We start from the raw sequence: 19,268 nt of genomic DNA, 5'->3' as shown, positions 1-19,268 counted from the left end.
AATTACTGTGAATCAACCTGACTTCTGTTAAAATCACTATAGTTGTTTTAGCCAGCTCTTGCTGGTGTAATACATGGCTATGGTATCTCAACATCCCCTCATGCTTCTGAAGTAGGGAGTTACTGTTAACCACTGTTAATCAGCTGGTGAACAGTGAAAAACAGTACGTCTAAAAGCAGATCTGACACAGAAGGAGTTTGAGTGCAGGTTTTGTTTCAGCTTCAAGTAAGTCCATCCTTTTCATTATTGGACTGAAATTAGAGACTGTTTTTCATCATAGAATCATAGAATGGTTTGGGTTGGAAGGGACCTTAAAGATCATCTCATTCCAAACCCCCTGCCATGGGCAGGGACACCTCCCACTAGACCAGGCTGCTCAAAGCCCCATCCAGCCTGGCCTTGAACACTTCCAGGGATGGGGCATCCACAGCTTCTCTGGGCAACCTGTTCCAGTGTCTCATCACCCTCACAGTGAAAAATTCCTTCCTAATATCTAATCTAAACCTCCCCTCTTTCAGTTTAAAACCGTTACCCCTCATCTTATCACAACGCTCCCTCATAAAGAGTCACTCTCCATCATTCCTGTAGGTCCCCTTTAGGTACTTGAAGGCCGCTATACGGTCTCCCTGGAGCCTTCTCTTCTCCAGGCTGAACAACCCCAACGGTCTCAGCCTGTCTTCAAAGGAGAGGTGCTCCAGCCGTCTTCTGATCATTTTTGTGGCCCTCCGCTGGACCCATTCCAGCAGGTCCATGTCCTTCTTGTGCTGAGAACTCCAGATCTGGACACAATACTCCAGGTGGGGTCTCACCAGAGCGGAGTAGAGGAGCAGAATCACCTCCCTGGAACTGCTGGCCATGCATCTTTTGATGCAGCCCAGGATGTGGTTGGCTTTCTGGGCTGCGAGTGCACATTGCTGGCTCATGTTGAGCTTCTCATCCACCAACACCCCCAAGTCCTCTGCCTTAGGGCTGCTCTCAATCCGTTCTCCGCCCAGCCTGCATTTATGCTTGGGATTGCTGTGACCCAGGTGCAGGATTTTGCAGTTGGCGTGGTTAAACTTCATGAGGTTTGCATGGGCCATCTCTCAAGCCTGCACAGGTCCCTCTGGATGGCATGCCTTCCCTCCAGCATGTCGACTGGTCCACATAGCTTGGTGTCGTCGGCAAACTTCCTGAGGGTGCTCTCAATCCCACTGTCTCTGTCATCAACAAGGATGTTAAACAGCACTGGTCCCAGTACAGACCCCTGAGGAACGCCACTTGTCACTGGTTTCCACTTGGACATTGAGTCGTTGACCGCAACCCTTTGAGTGCGGCCATCAAGCCAGTTCCTTATCCACCAAGTGGTCCATCCATCAAATCCATGTCTCTCCAATTTCTAGGCCAGGATGTCATGTGGGATAGTGTCAAACACTTTGCATAAATCCAGGTAAATGATGTCTGTTGCTCTTCCTTTATCTACCAATGCTGTAACACCATCGTAGAAGGCCACCAGATTTGTCAGGCATGATTTGCCCTTGGTGAAGCCATGTTGGCTGTCACCAATCGCATTCTTATTTTCCATGTGCCTTAGCAGAGATTCCAGGAGGATCTGCTCCATGATCTTACGGAGCACACAGGTGAGACTGACCAGCCTGTATTTCCTTGCGTCTTCCTTTTTTCCCTTTTTGAAAATGGGGGTTATATTTCCCCTTTTCCAGTCAGTAGGAACTTCACCAGACTGCCTAATAAATGCCTCAAGTTAAATTAGTGAACAGAAACATTGCAAGTAAGAGCATTTCCTTTCTTGCCTATTGAGAGAAAGGCTTTGTAATGTATAATGAAGATTATTTTTCACTTTCTTCAGGAGATATATTGAGTCTTGATGTTCTTGCTGATAAATCTGATGTGAGCTTTAGAAGATTAAATGGTTGATAGTTGGTATTTTTTTAATTTTTATTTTTTAAATTACATCCAAAACTATTTGAAGCTTACTGACAATATTCACTTGACAACTGACAAAAGTGTGGTGTTCTGTAATATTACATAGTATAGCCTGGTAAATCACTGTTAACAGGGATGATGCTTCTTCTTTCTGTGATAAGATGCATGGGATTTTAATTATTTTTTTCCTAGGCACAGCACTCATTGCTAGTTACAATGGAACACTTTGATTGTAGAAAACGCTGCCTTTCAGTGAAACCCTACAATAAAGTAAAAGATGAGGAAGCCAAAATTCTTTGTATCTAGTGTTTGTGGGATTTTTGTTTGTTTTGTTTGGGTTTGGGGTTTTTTGGTTGGTTGGTTGGTTGTTTTTTAATTCTTTCTTTCTCCCCTCCTGAATGTATTGTAAATTAGTGGAATAGTTCAAGGGGGCATAGTGATGCAACGAAATCTACAAAGTGACCCTGAATGCTTCCAATAATTAAAAATCAGATTTGCATCTTTTCCATTGCAGGTTTCATAATAACCCTTGTGCCTTTTTGTAGTACACAGTAAGCTCTCATATGAATTCAAGTAGGCCCAAAAGACAAGCAAGCTATCTGTTTGTCATCTGGTCTTTTTGCTGTTGCTTATTAAAATGGTACTTAACCAAATCCAATTTCTCTTCCTTACCTTCGTTTTAACCTTCTGATTTTAATAACATCTGGAAAATATGAAGGATTTTAAATCCCCCCAAATACAGACTTTTCAGCAAATGAGGCTGCGGCATGCTTTGCATGCACAAGTTTGTTCTTTCTGTATTGCATACATGTGCACAAGTGCAAAGAAATCTTTTAAAGATGGTGCTTTGTATATATATTTTTGATTGCCTTATTTCACAGACCAGAATGAGTGAGTTTCTATTACTAGAACTATATATAAATATATATATATACACACATATCTATAGATATATATGATTTAACCCCCACCCCAAGGTATCCATTGCTTGGGTGAAAATAGAGGGGCAGGAGATACTTAGAAAATATAATAATGTGGCTGAAATTTCAAGGCCTGTAATGATATGCTGTTTTAATCTGATACTTTTTCACTGCTATTTCTTAATCTCATGCCCACCCTTACTATAGTGAGAGTGTATTTTGGGTGGCACAGAATAGATAAATACTTGTTTCCCCTCCAGGTTTTCAGTACAAAAATATAGAATCATAGAATTGCCTAGGTTGAAGGGACCTTGAAGATCATCTAGTCCAACTGTCAACCTAACTCTGACAAAAACTGTCATTAAACCATGTTGCTAAACACTATGTCTACCCATCTTTTAAATACCTACAGGGATGGTGACTCAACCACTTCCCTGGGCAGCCTGTTCCAATGATTGATAACCCTTTCAGTGTGAAAATTTTTCCTAATATCATAGAATCTTCATGGTTGGAAAGGACCTTTGAGATCATCGACTCCAACCAAACAACCTGCAATCTCTGCCACTAGAGCATGCCCTGAAGTGCCACATCTAGATGTTTCTTAAATACCTCTAGGGATGGTGACTCAACCACCTCCCTGGGCAGGCTGTTCCAGTGCCTGACCACTCTTTCAGTAAAGTAATTCTTACTAATATCTAATCTAAACCTCCCCTGCCGCAACTTCAGACCATTTCCTCTGGTCCTGTCATTATTCACTTGGGAGAAGAGGCCAACACCCACCTCTCTACAGCCTCCTTTCAGGTAGTTGTAGAGGGCAATGAGGTCTCCCCTCAGCCTCCTCTTCTCCAAGCTAAACATGCCCAGCTCCCTCAGCCTCTCCTCATGTGACCTGGTCTCCAGACCCCTCACCAGCCTGGTAGCTCTCCTCTGGACACGCTCCAGCACTTCAATGTCCCTCTTGTAGAGAGGGGCCCAGAACTGAACACAGCACTCGAGGTGAGGCCTCACCAGTGCCGAGTACAGAGGCACGGTCACTTCCCTACTCCTGCTGGCCACACTATTCCTGATACAAGCCAGAATGCTGTTGGCCTTCTTGGCCACCTGGGCACACTGCTGGCTCATGTTAAGCTGGCCGTCCACCATCACCCCCAGGTCCTTTTCTGCTGGGCAGCTTTCTAGCCACTCTTCCCCAAGCCTGTAGCGTTGCTTGGGGTTGTTGTGACCAAAATGGAGGACACAGCACTTGGCCTTATTAAACCTCATACAGTTGGCCTTGGCCCATCGATCCAGCCTGTCCAGGTGCCTCTGTAGAGCCTTCCTTCTCTCAAGCAGATCAACACTCCCACCTAGTTTGGTGTCATCTGCAAACTTACTGAGGGTGCACTCAATCCCCTCATCCAGATCATTGATAAAGATATTAAACAGAACTGGCCCCAAAACTGAGCCCTGAGGGACACCACTGGTGACGGGCCGCCAAGAGGATTTCACCCCATTAATCACAACTCTCTGGGCACGGCCATCCAGCCAATTTTTAACCCAGTGAAGAGTACACTTGTCTAGGCCGTGATTCGCCAGCTTCTCCAGGAGAATGCTGTGGGGGATGGTGTCAAAGGCCTTACCAAAGTCCAGATAGACAACGTCCACAGCCTTCCCTGCATCTAGAAGGTGGGTCACATAGTCATAGAAAGAGATCAGGTTGGTTAAGCAGGACTTCCCTTTCCTAAACCCATGCTGGCTGGCCCTGATCCCTTGGCTGCCCTGCACTTGCCGTGAGAGCTCACTCAGGATGATCCTCTCCATGATCTTTCCTGGTACCGAGGTCAGGCTGACATGCCTGTAGTTTTCCGGATCCTCCTTCTGACCCTTCTTGTAGATAGGCGTCACATTAGCCACCCTCCAGTCATCTTGTACCTCCCCTATTGACCAAGACTGTTGATAAATGACGGAGAGAGGCTTGGTGAGCTCTCCTGCCACCTCCCTGAGTACTCTTGGGTGAATCCCATCCGGCCCCATAGACTTATGTGCGTCCAGGTGCAGAAGCAGATCATTGACTACTTCCTCCTGGATTGTGGGTGGGTTGTTCTGCTCTCCATCCTTATCTTCCAGTTTAGGAGGCTGAGCACCCTGGGGATAGCTGGTCTGACTATCGAAGACGGAGGCAAAGAAGGCATTAGGTATCTCAGCCTTCTCCTCGTCCTTGGTTGCAACTTTCCCCCCAGCATCCACTAAGGGATGGAGATTCTCCCTCGCTCTCTTTTTGTTGATGCATTTATAAAAACTTTTTTTTGTTGTCCTTAATGTTAGTGGCCAAGTTGAGCTCCAGCTGGGCTTTTGCCTTCCTAATTTTCTTTCTGTATAACCTAACGAGATCTCTGTACTCCTCCTGAGTTGCCTGTCCCATCTTCCAAAGGTGGTAAACCCTCCTTTTATTCCTAAGTCCCATCAGAAGTTCCTTATTCATCCAGACTGGCCATTTTCCCTGCCCTTTAGACTTGCGACACTTGGGGACAGCCTGCTCCTGGGCCTTTAAGATTTCCTTCTTGAAGAGTGTCCAGCCTTCCTGGACCCCTTTGCCCTTCAGGACTGTCTCCCAAGGGACTCTCTCAACCAGTGTTCTGAACAAGCCAAAGTCCGCCCTCCGGAAGTTCAAGGTGGAGGTTTTGCTAACCCCTCTCCTTACATCGCTATGAATTGAAAACTTGACCATTTCATGATCACTAAACCCAAGACGACCTCCGACCACCACATGTCCCACTAGTTCTTCTCTGTTTGTGAACAGTAGGTCTAGCAAGGCACCTCCCCTCGTAGGCTCACCTACCAGTTGTGTCAGGAAGTTATCCTCCATGCACTCGAGGAACCTCCTAGCCTGCCTGCTCTCTGCTGTGTTATATTTCCAGCAGATACCTGGCAGGTTGAAGTCCCCAACCAGAACAAGGTCTGGCAATTGCGAGACTTCAGCTAGCCGCTTATAGAATACTTCATCTGTCTCCTCATCCTGGTTGGGTGGTCTATAGCATACTCCCAGCACAACACCTCCCTTATTTCCCTTCCCCTTCATCCTTACCCATAAACACTCGACTTTATCATCATTGGAATCTAGCTCTATACAATCAAAACATTCCCTAATGTACCGAGCCACACCCCCGCCTCTCCTTCCTTGCCTGTCCCTTCTGAAGAGCTTATAGCCATTCATCGCAGCATTCCAGTCGTGACAGTCATCCCACCACGTTTCCGTGGTGGCAACTACATCATAGCTGTCCTGCTGCACAATGGCTTCCAGCTCATCCTGTTTTTTGCCCATGCTACGTGCATTCGTGTAGATGCACTTGAGCTTGGCTACTGATTTCACCCCCATCCTTGGCCCTTTATCCCTAGGCTCATTACTAGTGGGCCTGTTTTATCCCCTTCCCCCTTCGTTTCTAGTTTAAAGCCCTGTCCATGAGCCTTTCTAACTCTTGGCCTAGTACCCTTTTCCCCTTTTGGGATAGGGTTTTCCCATTCTTAGCAAGCAGGCCCGGTGTCCTGTAGATCAAACTATGATCATTGAACCCAAAGCCCTAATGGTAGCACCAGTTTTGGAGCCAGGTGTTGATCTGTCCAATTTTCTTGTTCACCCATTCGTCAGTCCCCAAAACTGGAAGGGCAGAGGAGAACACAATTTGTGCTCCCGAACCCTTGACAAGCCGTCCCAAGGCCCTGAAATCTTTCTTCATTGCCCTCAGACTTCTACTCTCCAGCTCTTCACTGTCTGCCTGTAAGATCAAAAGCGAGTAATAATCTGAGGGCCTGGTTCTGTTTGTGCTTCCTTTTACATATTTGTAAATATCTTCAAAACTGTCTCTGTAATGTTTTTCTTTCAAATTCTGTTTTTCTAATTTAAAAAATATATTTCTACTTAAATATCTTTTCATTTTAGTGACACTAATGCTCATTTTTAGTAACAAGGGAAAAATTTCCTTAGTGTTAAGCAGAGTTTTCTGATTTGTGAAGCTCCCAAAACAATTGTAGATCAACTGACTGGAAATGAGCCTAGTAAAATAAAACTGAAAATAATTTAATTGCCTCTGTGATCATTATTTATGTTTTCAACAGAGTGTATTTGTTGTTGGATTAAGAAGATAGATTTGGTTTAAAAAGGGAAATGTTGATCTGTAAAGGCCAGTCAGGCACCCTTTTTTCCAGAGAGAGCTGTTTGTTTATTCAAATATACGTAGGTACACTAGCCTGCAAAATATCTATGAAACCTGTTGTGTCTAATTTTGTTTTATTTGTGATATATATAAAACTGTCTGCGAGATGAGGGGAAAGGACTATAGCTTCATGAGAAATGTTTCTTTAGGATACAGAACAGAAAAAACAGGAATTGTGTTTGTTTGTTATTACTGGAAGACCTTTTTGGAGACCTCGAATCAGATCCTGAAGTCTATAAATCATTATAAGGGGCAAGGTGGTGAATAATTTATTTTTTTTTATTAATTTATATTGTTAGTGTCCACTGTTTGTTTTAGAATCATAGAACAACCAAGGTTGGAAGGGACCTCAGAAGATCATATGGTCCAACCTTTCATGAGAAGATGAGCCTAGCACCCTGTCCAGTTGCATCTTGAAAACCTCCAGTGATGGGGACTTTGCCATGTCCCTGGGGACGTTGTTCCAGTCATTGGTTGTTCTCACTGTAAAAAAATTCTCTTATGTCAAGATGAAACCTCTCCTGGTGCCTTTTATCTGTTGCCCCTTGTCTTCTCTATGTGACCTCTTGTGAAGAAAGAGCCTCCATCCTCTTTGTAGCGACTCTTTAAGTACTGGAATACTGTGATGAAGTCCCCCCTGGGTCTTCTCCAGGGAGACAAGACCTAATTCCTTCAGTATTCCCCCACTGGGCAGGCTCTCCAGCACTTTGATTGTCTTCATGGGCTTCCTTTGGACCCTTTCCAATCTGTCCATGTCTTTTTTCAGTTGTGGGGACTAGAACTGGACACAGTACTCCAGGTGTGGCCTGACAAGCGCTGAGTAGTGAGATGATCATGTCTCTGTCTCTGCTAGTAATGCTTCTGCAGATGCAGCCCAAGATCTGATTTGCCTTTGTTGCTGAAGTGTCACACTGCTGATTCATGTTCAGCTTGTTGTCTACCGGGACCCCCAGGTCCCTTTCAGCAAGGCTGCTCCCCAGCCACACAGATCCTAGCCTGTACTGGGCTCTTTGGTTATTCTGTCCCAGGTGGAGGACCTTGCACTTGTCTGTGTTTCTCTTCACAATGTTCTTGCTACCCAGCTCTTCCAGGCTTATCTGTGTCTCTGTGCAAGGTGGCTCTCCCTTATGACGTGTCTACCTCATCACCTAGTTTAGTGTCATCAACAAATGTGAGGGTGGTTTCAGTCCCATCATCCAGGTAATTTATGAAGATGTTGAACAGCATGGGGCCTGATACCAATCCCCAGGGGACCCCACTTGTGACAGACTGCCAGCCCATTTTATTTAGCAGCTACTTAGTTCAGTTGAAAAAATTCAAGCAATTAAGTTGCATTTCAGTTACTTGAAAGATTACAGAGATATGACTGTGATGTTGCTGAATCTCCAGTCTACATTTTATAGTCTGTAAGAATATTTTGCTTATGCCTCTTAATACCGCAGCCTGATCTACTTTTTAAGTAGCTGATCAAGCTGTATTGCTGATAAAGCATGCCCAGACTGTTTTTCAAACTATGATGCCAAGTTGTTTTCAAATCATGAAGGTTTGGTCAGGTTTTTTTTGGTGTTTTTTTTCCTAACAAGCATCTTGGATATTCGGAGATTACTTCAACTCACAAAAGGAAGGTAAATAATAGTCCTAAGCAGGCAGCCTTACAGGCATTCTGCAAGCCAAATAATGAGCAGAGAGTTGCAAAGCCTTATTCATCAAAGAAAGGGATGTATGTAAGGGTGAAGGCACAAGATAAAGAATAATCCCTAAAAGATATCCTGGAAGACATGCCTTTGTACTTAATGACAACAGTTGGAAATCCAATTTACAGCACAAAAGCAGTTTCTTCTGTTAGAATTAGCAGGAAATGAAGAAGGCAACACATAACTAAAGCAGGACTTCTGAGAACAATTACAAGAAATATAGATGAAATTGGTAATCTAACATTCATTTTGCACTGTTACTCAATCAGGCTGATTTGTGTAAAGCTTATACAGCAGGAAATACTGGATTTTTCTTTTTTTGTTTTGCTTGGGGCTTTTTTGTAAAATTTAGTGATACGTGTCATTGTTTAAAAATCCATGTGCCTTTATTGTTCACTGGAGAATTGTATCATCTGTGCACTTTGTTCACTATAGAGTCTCTGTTTATTCATGCGCAGAAACTCCATGTGTGTAGTTTGGCTTAAAAAATAAGATTGCAGTGTGCCATTGATACAGTATGCTAAATAAATTCATCCTGATTGCATAGCAGAATCATAATGTGATGGAAAAGTTATTTGCAAATATGATATTAATTAGTACAGCTTTTCTTTGCTAGCTAATCACAGTTGTAATTTCTCTAAGTTACTTAATAAGGTGACCACTCTAGGAAAGCTGAGAAATCATATATCGGCTTGAATATACTAGTTGTGAAAGAGAATAGGCTAAAATTCTTTTTAATTTAGAAGTGAGTTTTTTTATGAACTAGTTTTGAGTACAATTCTGTGTCTTTAATTTCTTTGAAAGTCTCCACGTTTTTACAGGGACTAGAGTTATTTGAGGTAAGTGATTAATTATACGGAAATACTAGGGGAAAAGAAGTAAAAAGCCTTTTTTTAATCGAAAATGTAATTAGTGCTATAAAATGGAAGGAAAAAAATTGAGTGATGAAATAGCAATTATAGAACAGTCATGTTTTCAGAAAACAGAAACCAGCTCAACGATGACGTTCTACCACCTTTTCCACATATATGGAATGATGCTTGGTACCACTTTTTTCTAAATATGCTCAACTGCACAAAGAAACTGTTGAATTGCTGTGGAAATTTGTTATTCTTCATTTGTCTGTAATACTGAAATTGATAAATACTTCATAAAGTCTTAGTGCGTGAGTGTTTGCTTATAGGACACTGCTCTACAAAAACCAAGGGAAGTTTTCAGGCTACCGACAGACTTGACAGCTTATGATAATCGCCTTTGTGCCTCTGTACACTTCTCATCTTCCACATGGGTTACCCTTTCTGATGGTACAGGAAGACTGTTTTTAATTAAATCGGGCAAACGTGGAAACACTGCATCTGAAAAGTGGGAGGTAAGTCTTGCAATAACGTATTTAAGAATTATACATCTACCGAATAATTCTTATTCTTGCATTTCTTATGAGAATTGCATGTATCTAATGTTGTGAAGAATTAAGCTTTAAATCCTAAGTCTGTATCACTGATACAGGGTTGTGTTCGAGTATAAAAATCATTGATTTTTATAATCATGTCATCACTAATGACTAAATTAATGATTTCTTTCTGCACAAAATATCTAAAATTCAAGTGTTTGAAAGGGAAGCCTTTTGACTGAAGAAGAATCTGTCTAGGTAAAAGTGAGTGTTTCTAAGTAGGTAGCTAAGTGTTTGTCTAGCTGAACTTTTTCTAAAAACTATATCCTCTTTCCCTTCCCTATTTATATGTGTCTGTCTAGGATTTTTTTCCCCCATCTTTTATTGTTTGCTATTTCAGCTGGCCTATGGAATAATACGTATTTTTTTGAAAAGTCTAAAATTACTGTGAACCAAGCTAAAAGCTACTTTCATTTTTAAGTTAGAAGATTTTTGGTTTGTGTGCAGATGTAATTGTGCTTGAAATATTCACCATTTAATTTGCCCCATCTTAAAAATACATGCACAGAGACTGGAATAAAACAAAACTGCTGATTAAAAAGGTTTGATAATTAACCCTGAGGGTTACCTGCAGAGCAGGCATAATATTTCCACCTCTCTGGTCAGGAAGATCTTCATATGTTGCACTTAGCTCTGGAAAATTATTGGTGCTTAATATTTTTACTTACAATTGCTGGTTGTAACTGAAGTATGTTTTCATGTTTCTTGTGATTAAATTGTTTACATAATTAATTCTTTTAAAGAGTCTTGATTGGGGGCATTTTTTATATCAACATCAAAGTGATTTTAACTACACGAATAATGGTATTGGTTATCCTGCTTGGACACAACAAATATATGTGTGTTACATTTCTACCTGAGCTACTATGAGTCTTGTGGTCTGTGGTTAGTTCCCCTTTATTCATGAAGGGTGAATCTGGTATAAAGCACCCGCATTTTGCATCTGTTTTCTTTATTAGAGGGCATTTTCCTAAGCAGTCAAGAAAGTTTTAGTATTGGCAGGAACTCAGGTGTATGTACTGAAGTGTAAGATTTCAGCATGATAGATTAGCTCCTTCCCCTACATCTTTTGAGAGTTCTGTAGCTAGGAAATTGGTCATCCTGTTCTTTAGGTTGTTGGTAATAAATTTATTTATTACCTGATTTTTATTCTGGTCTGTGTGAGAGTGCCGATAGATAAATAAGTTGCCTTGGAGTTGTCACTGTAACCGAAACATGAGATTTGTATGTTGACATTCTGTCACCATTTAAATTAACTTTTTGAGTAATTAGAGCACCCAGTAGTTTACAGTGATGTTAACATCCCAACCCCATAAATCCTCAAACCTTACCAGGTTTCAGTAACAACAGCTGAATTGAGCCTGTACTCATTCAGCCACTGCAGCTTGAATTCCTTGTCATTTATTCTTTCGTTTTCATGTGTTAATGTTCTAGCAAATAAAGAATGTTTCATTTCTTCTTCTTCTCTGCTGTTTGGATTAATTTTGTTTTTATCTTGGGGTTTTTGCTGAATGAGTACTTTTTTGACAAAAGCTGAAATACATAGTTTCCAGCATTAAAACTTGAAGCTATAGGTACCAAATGCCAAATGTCTAAAGCTACAAGATGTGCAGTCCTTCTGTATGAAATTATTTCATGTTTACAGTGGTGCTTATTAGCCTTTCAACATGACAATAAAATTTATATATTCTGCCTACCTGGTCCCGTCCAAATATTGCATGGACTTTTCCAAACCGTATGCATAAAAATTTAAAACCTTCTAACTGTAGCTCCTCCTAAACATGAATATTGTACTTCTTCATTTATTTCTAGATTGTTGTTTCTTATTCCCATTCATAAAACTTTATAGAGAAGGAAAATTGAATCTCTCTGTAAAGATAGTAGACAAATAGAGACCCCCACCTCCCCTCAGTACTGATTGATGACTAAACACTGGCAGTCGTACACTGGACCTTTTTGTTTTCTTGTTTGCACATGTCAAGGTTTACAAAGATTTTAAGGATGGTGGGCTGTCTAGAGCAGTAGTGAGGGCCGTGGTGAAATGCCTTACATTTTCATCTTGAGCTGGGAAGACTATTTCCCCCAGTTGATATGCTGTTTATGGATCCTGTTCTGTTCATCGGTTGTTGTACATCTGTTTATTGTAGTAGTAAACAGCCATAACGCAGACAGTTTTGTGGACCTTTGTGCTTTGTCTAGTAGGCCCTTATAATGATTTTGTAATATAAACAGTAATAATTAAAAGCAGTTCAGAACAGTGGCTTGATAGCCAAGGAAGGACAAACCAGAAATGTATGATATTCATGGATTCATATTGTCAGAGAGGTTTGTGGGAAGCAAACTTTAACTGATTTGACATTCACCGAAGCCTTTCACTGCTTTCTGAGAAAGAGCAAGACTTCAGTTTTTAACTGACTGACTTTTTACTACAATTTTGTTTTCTAGATTGTGTTTAATGAAGAACTAGGAAGTCCATTTATTATAGCACACAGTGTTTCATTTGTAAAATCTGATACGCATTCAGTAGCTGTGCTGCTGCTTAGGGTAGAAAAAGACGAATTGGACACAAAAGGAAGTGGATTTCATATTACCTTGGAATGGGTTACAATTGCAGAGATAAGCAAAGAGGGTAAGTGTTTTATGTTTATATTACTGGGGAATAATGTTTTTTTTTTTTAAAAAAAAATCATGTTTTTATTCTTTGTCTTAGAAGTTGATTGTTCCTCAGGTTCTGATAATTCCCCAAAATTTCAGCTTGGCTTTGTCATAGGTAATTTTTTCTTAGATTTTGAGATCAAGTTATTGGCTGTAGACCTAAATTCTGACAAACATTTGGAAGCCAGGAAGAAGTAAAGTTTTACGTGTGTATAGTTAAGGTAATTAGAAAACAAAATAGAACTTTACTTTGTGACATTATGAAATGCAGTTCCTCTTTCTTGATCTTGTAAAATCGAGGTTATACAGTACTATTTCTAAACAATGTCTGTTGTAGTTTCAAAATGTTGTACAGCTGAATATGGGTTTTTGTTTGGTTATGTTTCGAGGTTTTTGTTGGGTTTTTTAGCCTTCAATTAGCAGCGTTGTGGGACAGGGAGCTCTAGAGAGCAATGAGGTCGCCCTTCAGTGTCCTTTTCTCCAAACTAGACAAGCCCAAAGTCCTTAGCCACTCCTCGTAGGACATTGCTTACAGCCCTTTCACCAGCTTTGATGCCCTGAGTGGCTTTATTCACGTTGTCTGCTGTTGAAACTTTGGGTGATGTGAATATTTCTAAGAGAGCCAGAAAGCCACCTGACATTGCCTTATGCTTTTGTGGTCAGCTCAACAAGAGGAAGAAAGAAGATGACCATTCCTTAAAAGAGCACTAACACAAACTTTTATTGTATTTCATAATACTTTTTTACAGTGTGTTTTTTATAACTTACAACAAATGTTCATGGAATGAAACTTTGTCCATAAAAGTGTATTTAAAAATCTTTACAAAAATCTTGCCAGTTCTCCAGTATTTCCAAGGAACAGTCAAAATTTTTGTAATTACAGTCATCAGAGATGTAAATAACAGGATTCAAAGCAAACTTTAATTATGAAGAGAGACATAAGTTTTGATTTCTTTTAAATAACCATCTCGCAAATCAGAGTGATGTATGAACCAGTCTCAAAGATAAAAGCTGTTTTGAGGAATTACAATACTTTACATACTCCTTCATCAGTAGGCAATTGCTATGCTTAACTTTCCTTGAAACTCTGCCTGTGGATGCAGTTTGTCAAATCAGATTGTGGTAAAAATAAGTAGTTAATCAGCAAGCCATTTCTCAAATTACCAAAATCTATGCTTACATCAAAGCAAAGCTTTACAACATAGTTATGTCTCTTGACACCAACAACTGTGAGAGTCTCTGCCATGTCTGGCTGGCTATGCAAAGTGATCACACTTACCACTATTGTATTACCAAAGAACAGAAATGGAAGCATGAAAATAAATCTGTATGGAAGCAGTAGTTAGATCTGTTCCCATCTTGTGTGGTACTTCAGAGGATTGTGACAAAGGTATACTTTCGAAGTTTGTTGTCGTCTTTGGTTAACTAATGTTTTAGGAATCCTCACTGTAAAAGCTTGAAATGAAGAACCACCATGCTGCTTTATTAGACTCAGAAAATGCTACATGCTTAGCTTTCTTCAGACCTTCTTTACAAGAAAAATCATGTAGTATAAATTTACTGAAAGATCATAAAGGTTTACTTAAAAAATTTAAAAGTGTTGGTGATTGATTCAAAATACTCTACAAAAGGTTTGGTCATGCAGTCACAAGTCGTGAGGTTGTAGAGGCTTTTAACAAGTGAGCAAATGCTGTAAGAAAGATGCGCAAACAAATTTGATATGTTTCAGTGCACAGTTAAATTCAGTCAGTTCAATAACAGCTTGTTCAATGAGTGGCTAACTTCCCACTACAATAATGACATGCTCTTTTTGGTCATGTATTTAAGCCAAGGTATATTGTTAATCTTTTAAAGCAGGTTACCCTGCTGCTTGGAGTCTTTCTGATTGTGTAGATCTCTTACTCTGTCTCTAATTAGAATGGTTGAATCTCTTCAATTAATACAGCCCGCCCAGCCCTGACCAAGATTTTTAGGGAAAAGAGAGGGGCTTTAATTAACACCACTAAGTACCAGAATTATATTATAGTCTGTTTATTACTCTTTACTCCGCTTCTTCCTTAGCAAACAAGATAATAATTTGAGAGGACTTAAATTATACCTGGCTTATCCATTATTATCTATATTCTCCTATGACTTCAATGTTTCGCTAAGCTTAACATTGAACTCAAACAGGCACACATTTTAGAGTACTAGAGTGGCATAGATGATTTTTACCATCATGAACTTGTCCACTGTCTCTGATAATGAGTCTATGGATTCTTTCAACTAAAGTTGTAGTTACAAGTACAGTGATTTCTTTTAATGGTGAGATGAAGCATAAATGTGAAAAAACTAAATTCCTGGGGATAATTTTATCACCTGTAAGAATTTTATCAAGTTGTTTATTTTTTGCCATTCATTTGTACAATCCGTTACTGTTCAGAAGTTGATAAATTACTGAGGACTCTGTGGGCAGTAAGATTCTAATGGGAAAAGAACAAACGTTGTGCTAGAACCTGTCACCTTACTGGTGTTTTAAGTCATCAGTACTCATGTGTTTGGGAGCACAGTAGAGAATGGCATAGTCCTTGATGCCAGTAGTTAACATTAGGGACCTCCCCTTTAAAGGGCAGTGTTTTACAGAAGCTGAGGAAGATGGGCATTTTCCATTATGAATAAAGTGTTACCACTAGCTATTTCATTGCTTCTCAAGTTTTTACAGCAGCTCAGCAAGTGTTTGGAAAACTTGTTAGTACAGAGGCTGTGAGTGGTTTCGTGAATTGCTGGGCTAGCTGTGATCAACAAAGTCATCATAAGAAAAACCAGCAATGTTAGATTAATTTTAAGGTCCACATATTTAACAAACTCATTGGAAAACAGACGATAAATTTCTCCTTAAACTATGGTACTGTGATTTAACTGGTAGGATTGCTTAGTATTTTCAAGTCTAATGAGATTCTTGTATAATAACTTGTCTTCTAGGAAAATATTATGGGTAAGATTTTAATTTATTTTTTTAATTTTATAGGTGATCGTAGATATGAAGTCTTTAAAAGGAGAGTTTTACAAGGAAAATCAGTCCCCCATTATGCAGCAATAGAGCCGAGTGGGGATGGTCTAATGATTGTTTCCTACAAACCATTCAAATTTGTGCAAGATGAAGATAACAAATTAGAAGAAGAAAACGACGATGCAAAAGCAGCAAATGAGAAGAAAGGTAAGATTTATCTGGCAGATTACAATAGGCTGCTCTCTTGGTTTAGAAAATAGCTTGTCAGTTTGGCATCTGTTTGGAACCTCTAGCAATAAATGTTTGTCTTTAAGAACAGATTGGCTTTTTGTTTGTTCGTTTTCACCCTGGGAAGTTATACTGTGCATAAACCTATATGAGAAACTTTTTTGGGTAGGAAAACTTAAAGAATTTTGTTGCCCTAAGGAAAAGGATATTTTGCAAGTAGAAATATGCTAAGTATTTGCTAGCAGTTGGATTGCTAAGGTAGCACCTAAATTTAGGTATCTGGTTGAAGTACTCAAATTAAGAAGCCAGTCTTCCTAGATAACACTGTGACACCCATTGACTCCTCCAAATTGTTGTTCATCAGAAAGCTGTCTGATATGTAATTTACTCCTGCGTGCCTAAATTAGAAAAAAAAAACAAACAAAAACCCAATAAACCCAATACCACAACTTTTTAAATAATGAGATAATTTTTATTCTGTCGGAAAACCAGTTCAGAAAAAGTAATAAACTTCAACAAAAGGCATCCATACTTGATCAAAACAAGATTAAGTATGTAAAAACCTATTAATAAAGTTGTTCTATCTTAAATATCACTAAGCTCTGTAATATATATGTTTATGTAGTTATATTGTATTATTACAGTTGTGATTTTGCTTCTGAATATGAGGCATTCATTAATGAACCGATCCTAACTGAATGATACTAGCACAATGTTTGTCATTGATTTGGGAAGCAATACAAAAAGATCGGTTTTCTGGAATGTATGTATGTTACACACAGTGATAACTGTGACGTTGTACATGTAATTATATTAAGAATAGTCTGTGCATATTAATCTTGAGGCAAAGGAGTTCTTCAGTGCACTAAGCACCGCGGTGCAATGTCTATGCAGTCGTCATCTGAATTATCTAGTTCAATGTTTTAAGGATTTTAACAGCTTCTTGCGTTGTGTGCTAGCTATGATTAGAGAAACACAGTAAAGAGCACTATATGTCTCTTAGCGTAGCTTGTTTCATGCATATATGTGCCCATATGGTGTTGCCAAAGCCCGGAAAACTGTAATTTACTGTTTGCAGCAATACCTTTAGTAAACTTCTCATGGCAGAAGAATCTAATCGTAGAGAAAGCACTGAAACCTGAACAAGTTTAGAGGGGTGTCTAATACCTCTTTAAGAAAGAATTTGTCTTTTGCTAAACCTAATCTAGGCTATAATTTTAGTGGCATGGTTATATAAAATTGCAGGCATAATAGATATCAGATGAAGAAATAAGATGTGCCATTAATAGAACTCTAATTTTTGTTGGAGTTTGTGTTCTGTGACCAAACATGCACTACCCAGTCATGCCTTCCTATTGTATAAACACTTCTCTTAAAAAGCCACTTCTTGTAGCAGCTTAATAATCTATATAGACATCAGGCAGATTCTAGGTCCAGGAGCAAAAGTCAAGCATTACCTCTGGGCAGGCAGTTTTATTTCATCTCCCATCAGCCGAGGCAGCTGAAGACTACTTGGGCTTCTAAAATAATGTCTGTGGAATAGTCAGTGTAGCTTCTGGCAAAATAGGTAAGAAAAAAATGTTCACGTCTGTGAACAACATATACTTTTGAGCATGCAGTAGCTTGTCAGTACCACTGCACTCAAGATCTCTTCAACCAAGTTATTAATCATTAATATTTCAGTGTATTTAAGTACGTTCTGGTTATCAGTTTTGTAATGCCACAATAAACAGTTAATGCCCATTATATAACTATCAGCATATTTGAGTACAGACATGAATATAAATTGCTTTCCAGACAAGGGCACAAATAAACTTGATTGCTATAAAAATGTTTCTCCTTTTTATAATCAGAATATATTTAATGTAAATTGTTCAGGGTAAAAGTTAATTCCCACTATTTCACAAACTTCTATTCCGTATCTCCCAGGATTGCATGCTGTGGAATTGAGGACAGCATTTGTAATTTAGTTTGTATTTTTCTGCATGTTTCCAATTGTAGACCCTCTCTATTACTGGCAGCAATCTGAAGATGATGTGACAATAACAGTTCACATTCCTCAAGACATCACTAAGGATGACATAAAAGTACGCTTTTCCCCTGATAACATATGTGTTACACTGAAAGACCAGCCTCCTTTGATGGAAGGGAAACTCTATTCATCTGTGGACCACGAAAGCTGCACATGGATAATTAAAGACAACAAAAGGTGTTGTATATGGTTTTTAGTTTTCCTATTGATAGAAATTGATTTCAAAGTGTGTACTGTGTCTCTGACTGGGACCCCTCTGGGAATGGACTAATTTAATGCTACACCCTGCATCCTTTCTTACAAGAACTTATCTCCTCTGATGAAAATAGTTCCCTGGCTTTTGCAATGCTGTCTCACAATGCTGTTTCTTCAGCTAATCGTGAAAGTTATCCCCTCCTCTTACAGTTACTTGCTTATAACCTACATGACCAGCGGTTTTCTACAACAGCATAGAATAGTCTTTCCAAAATAATAAAGTCTTCTATTTAAAAAAAAGAAGGCATTATGTATAATGGTCTGTACTGACAGCTAAATCTGTATCAGACTGGGAAATTAAGAGCTGCTACTACTGAGCTGGGAAAGCACAGTTCGTTGCAACATATGTATGTATACATATACATTGGTTCTCATAATGTTAACCTACTCACACTATTTTCCAACGCTTTGCCTGTGTTTATTGGCAGCCAGAGGTAGTGTCCTATTCTGATGTTGCCAGTTGCCTTTCTAAAACAATATTTGGTGATATGAGCTACTGGAGATTAACCATTATGTGTCTGTATTACTGCCTGTCTGTATGACTAACTGGTTATTTTTATTCTTTTGGAGAATAAGCTTGTCCATTCTCTTCTAGTTGATCACAGTGGAAAAGTGAATAGGTAAACTGTTAAATGATTTTCATGAATACAGTGTATCATATAGTTATGAAACTGTGGTGATAAATTCAATAAGTAAATTCAGTAATATTTTGAAGTACTAAAGAAAAACTATTTTTTACAGATAGCCAGAAAAAAACCAACAGGTTTGAAAATGTTGAACATAGCTTTGTAAGCAGAGTAAACTTAATTGGTTCAACAATTTTTTTTTTAATTATTTTATGATTGATTAGCCTGAATTTACTCTGTTGTTGGTGTTAATAATATGTCTACTTCTGGTTTCCACAAACGAAGCTTTTTTTGGTAATAACATAA

At 39.3% G+C, this 19,268-nt stretch overlaps 1 protein-coding gene across 3 annotated transcripts in view; it reads left to right on the top strand.

Moving 5' to 3' along the window:
* The window catches only part of NUDCD1 (NudC domain containing 1), a 54,732-nt gene that overhangs the window by 14,880 nt on the left and 20,584 nt on the right, over positions 1–19,268 (top strand). For all 3 annotated transcript variants that reach the window (XM_074577686.1, XM_074577689.1, XM_074577687.1), the window contains exons 3-6: positions 9,911–10,096; positions 12,623–12,806; positions 15,840–16,028; positions 18,051–18,258. In XM_074577686.1, the coding sequence (XP_074433787.1) occupies positions 9,911–10,096; positions 12,623–12,806; positions 15,840–16,028; positions 18,051–18,258 (767 nt within the window). The remainder of the gene's footprint in view (positions 1–9,910; positions 10,097–12,622; positions 12,807–15,839; positions 16,029–18,050; positions 18,259–19,268) is intronic.

This window comes from Larus michahellis, chromosome 2 (genome assembly GCF_964199755.1).
Source record: "Larus michahellis chromosome 2, bLarMic1.1, whole genome shotgun sequence".
In the NCBI taxonomy this organism is placed as follows: Eukaryota; Metazoa; Chordata; class Aves; order Charadriiformes; family Laridae; genus Larus; species Larus michahellis.
This window is presented reverse-complemented; position numbering and strand designations above follow the sequence as displayed.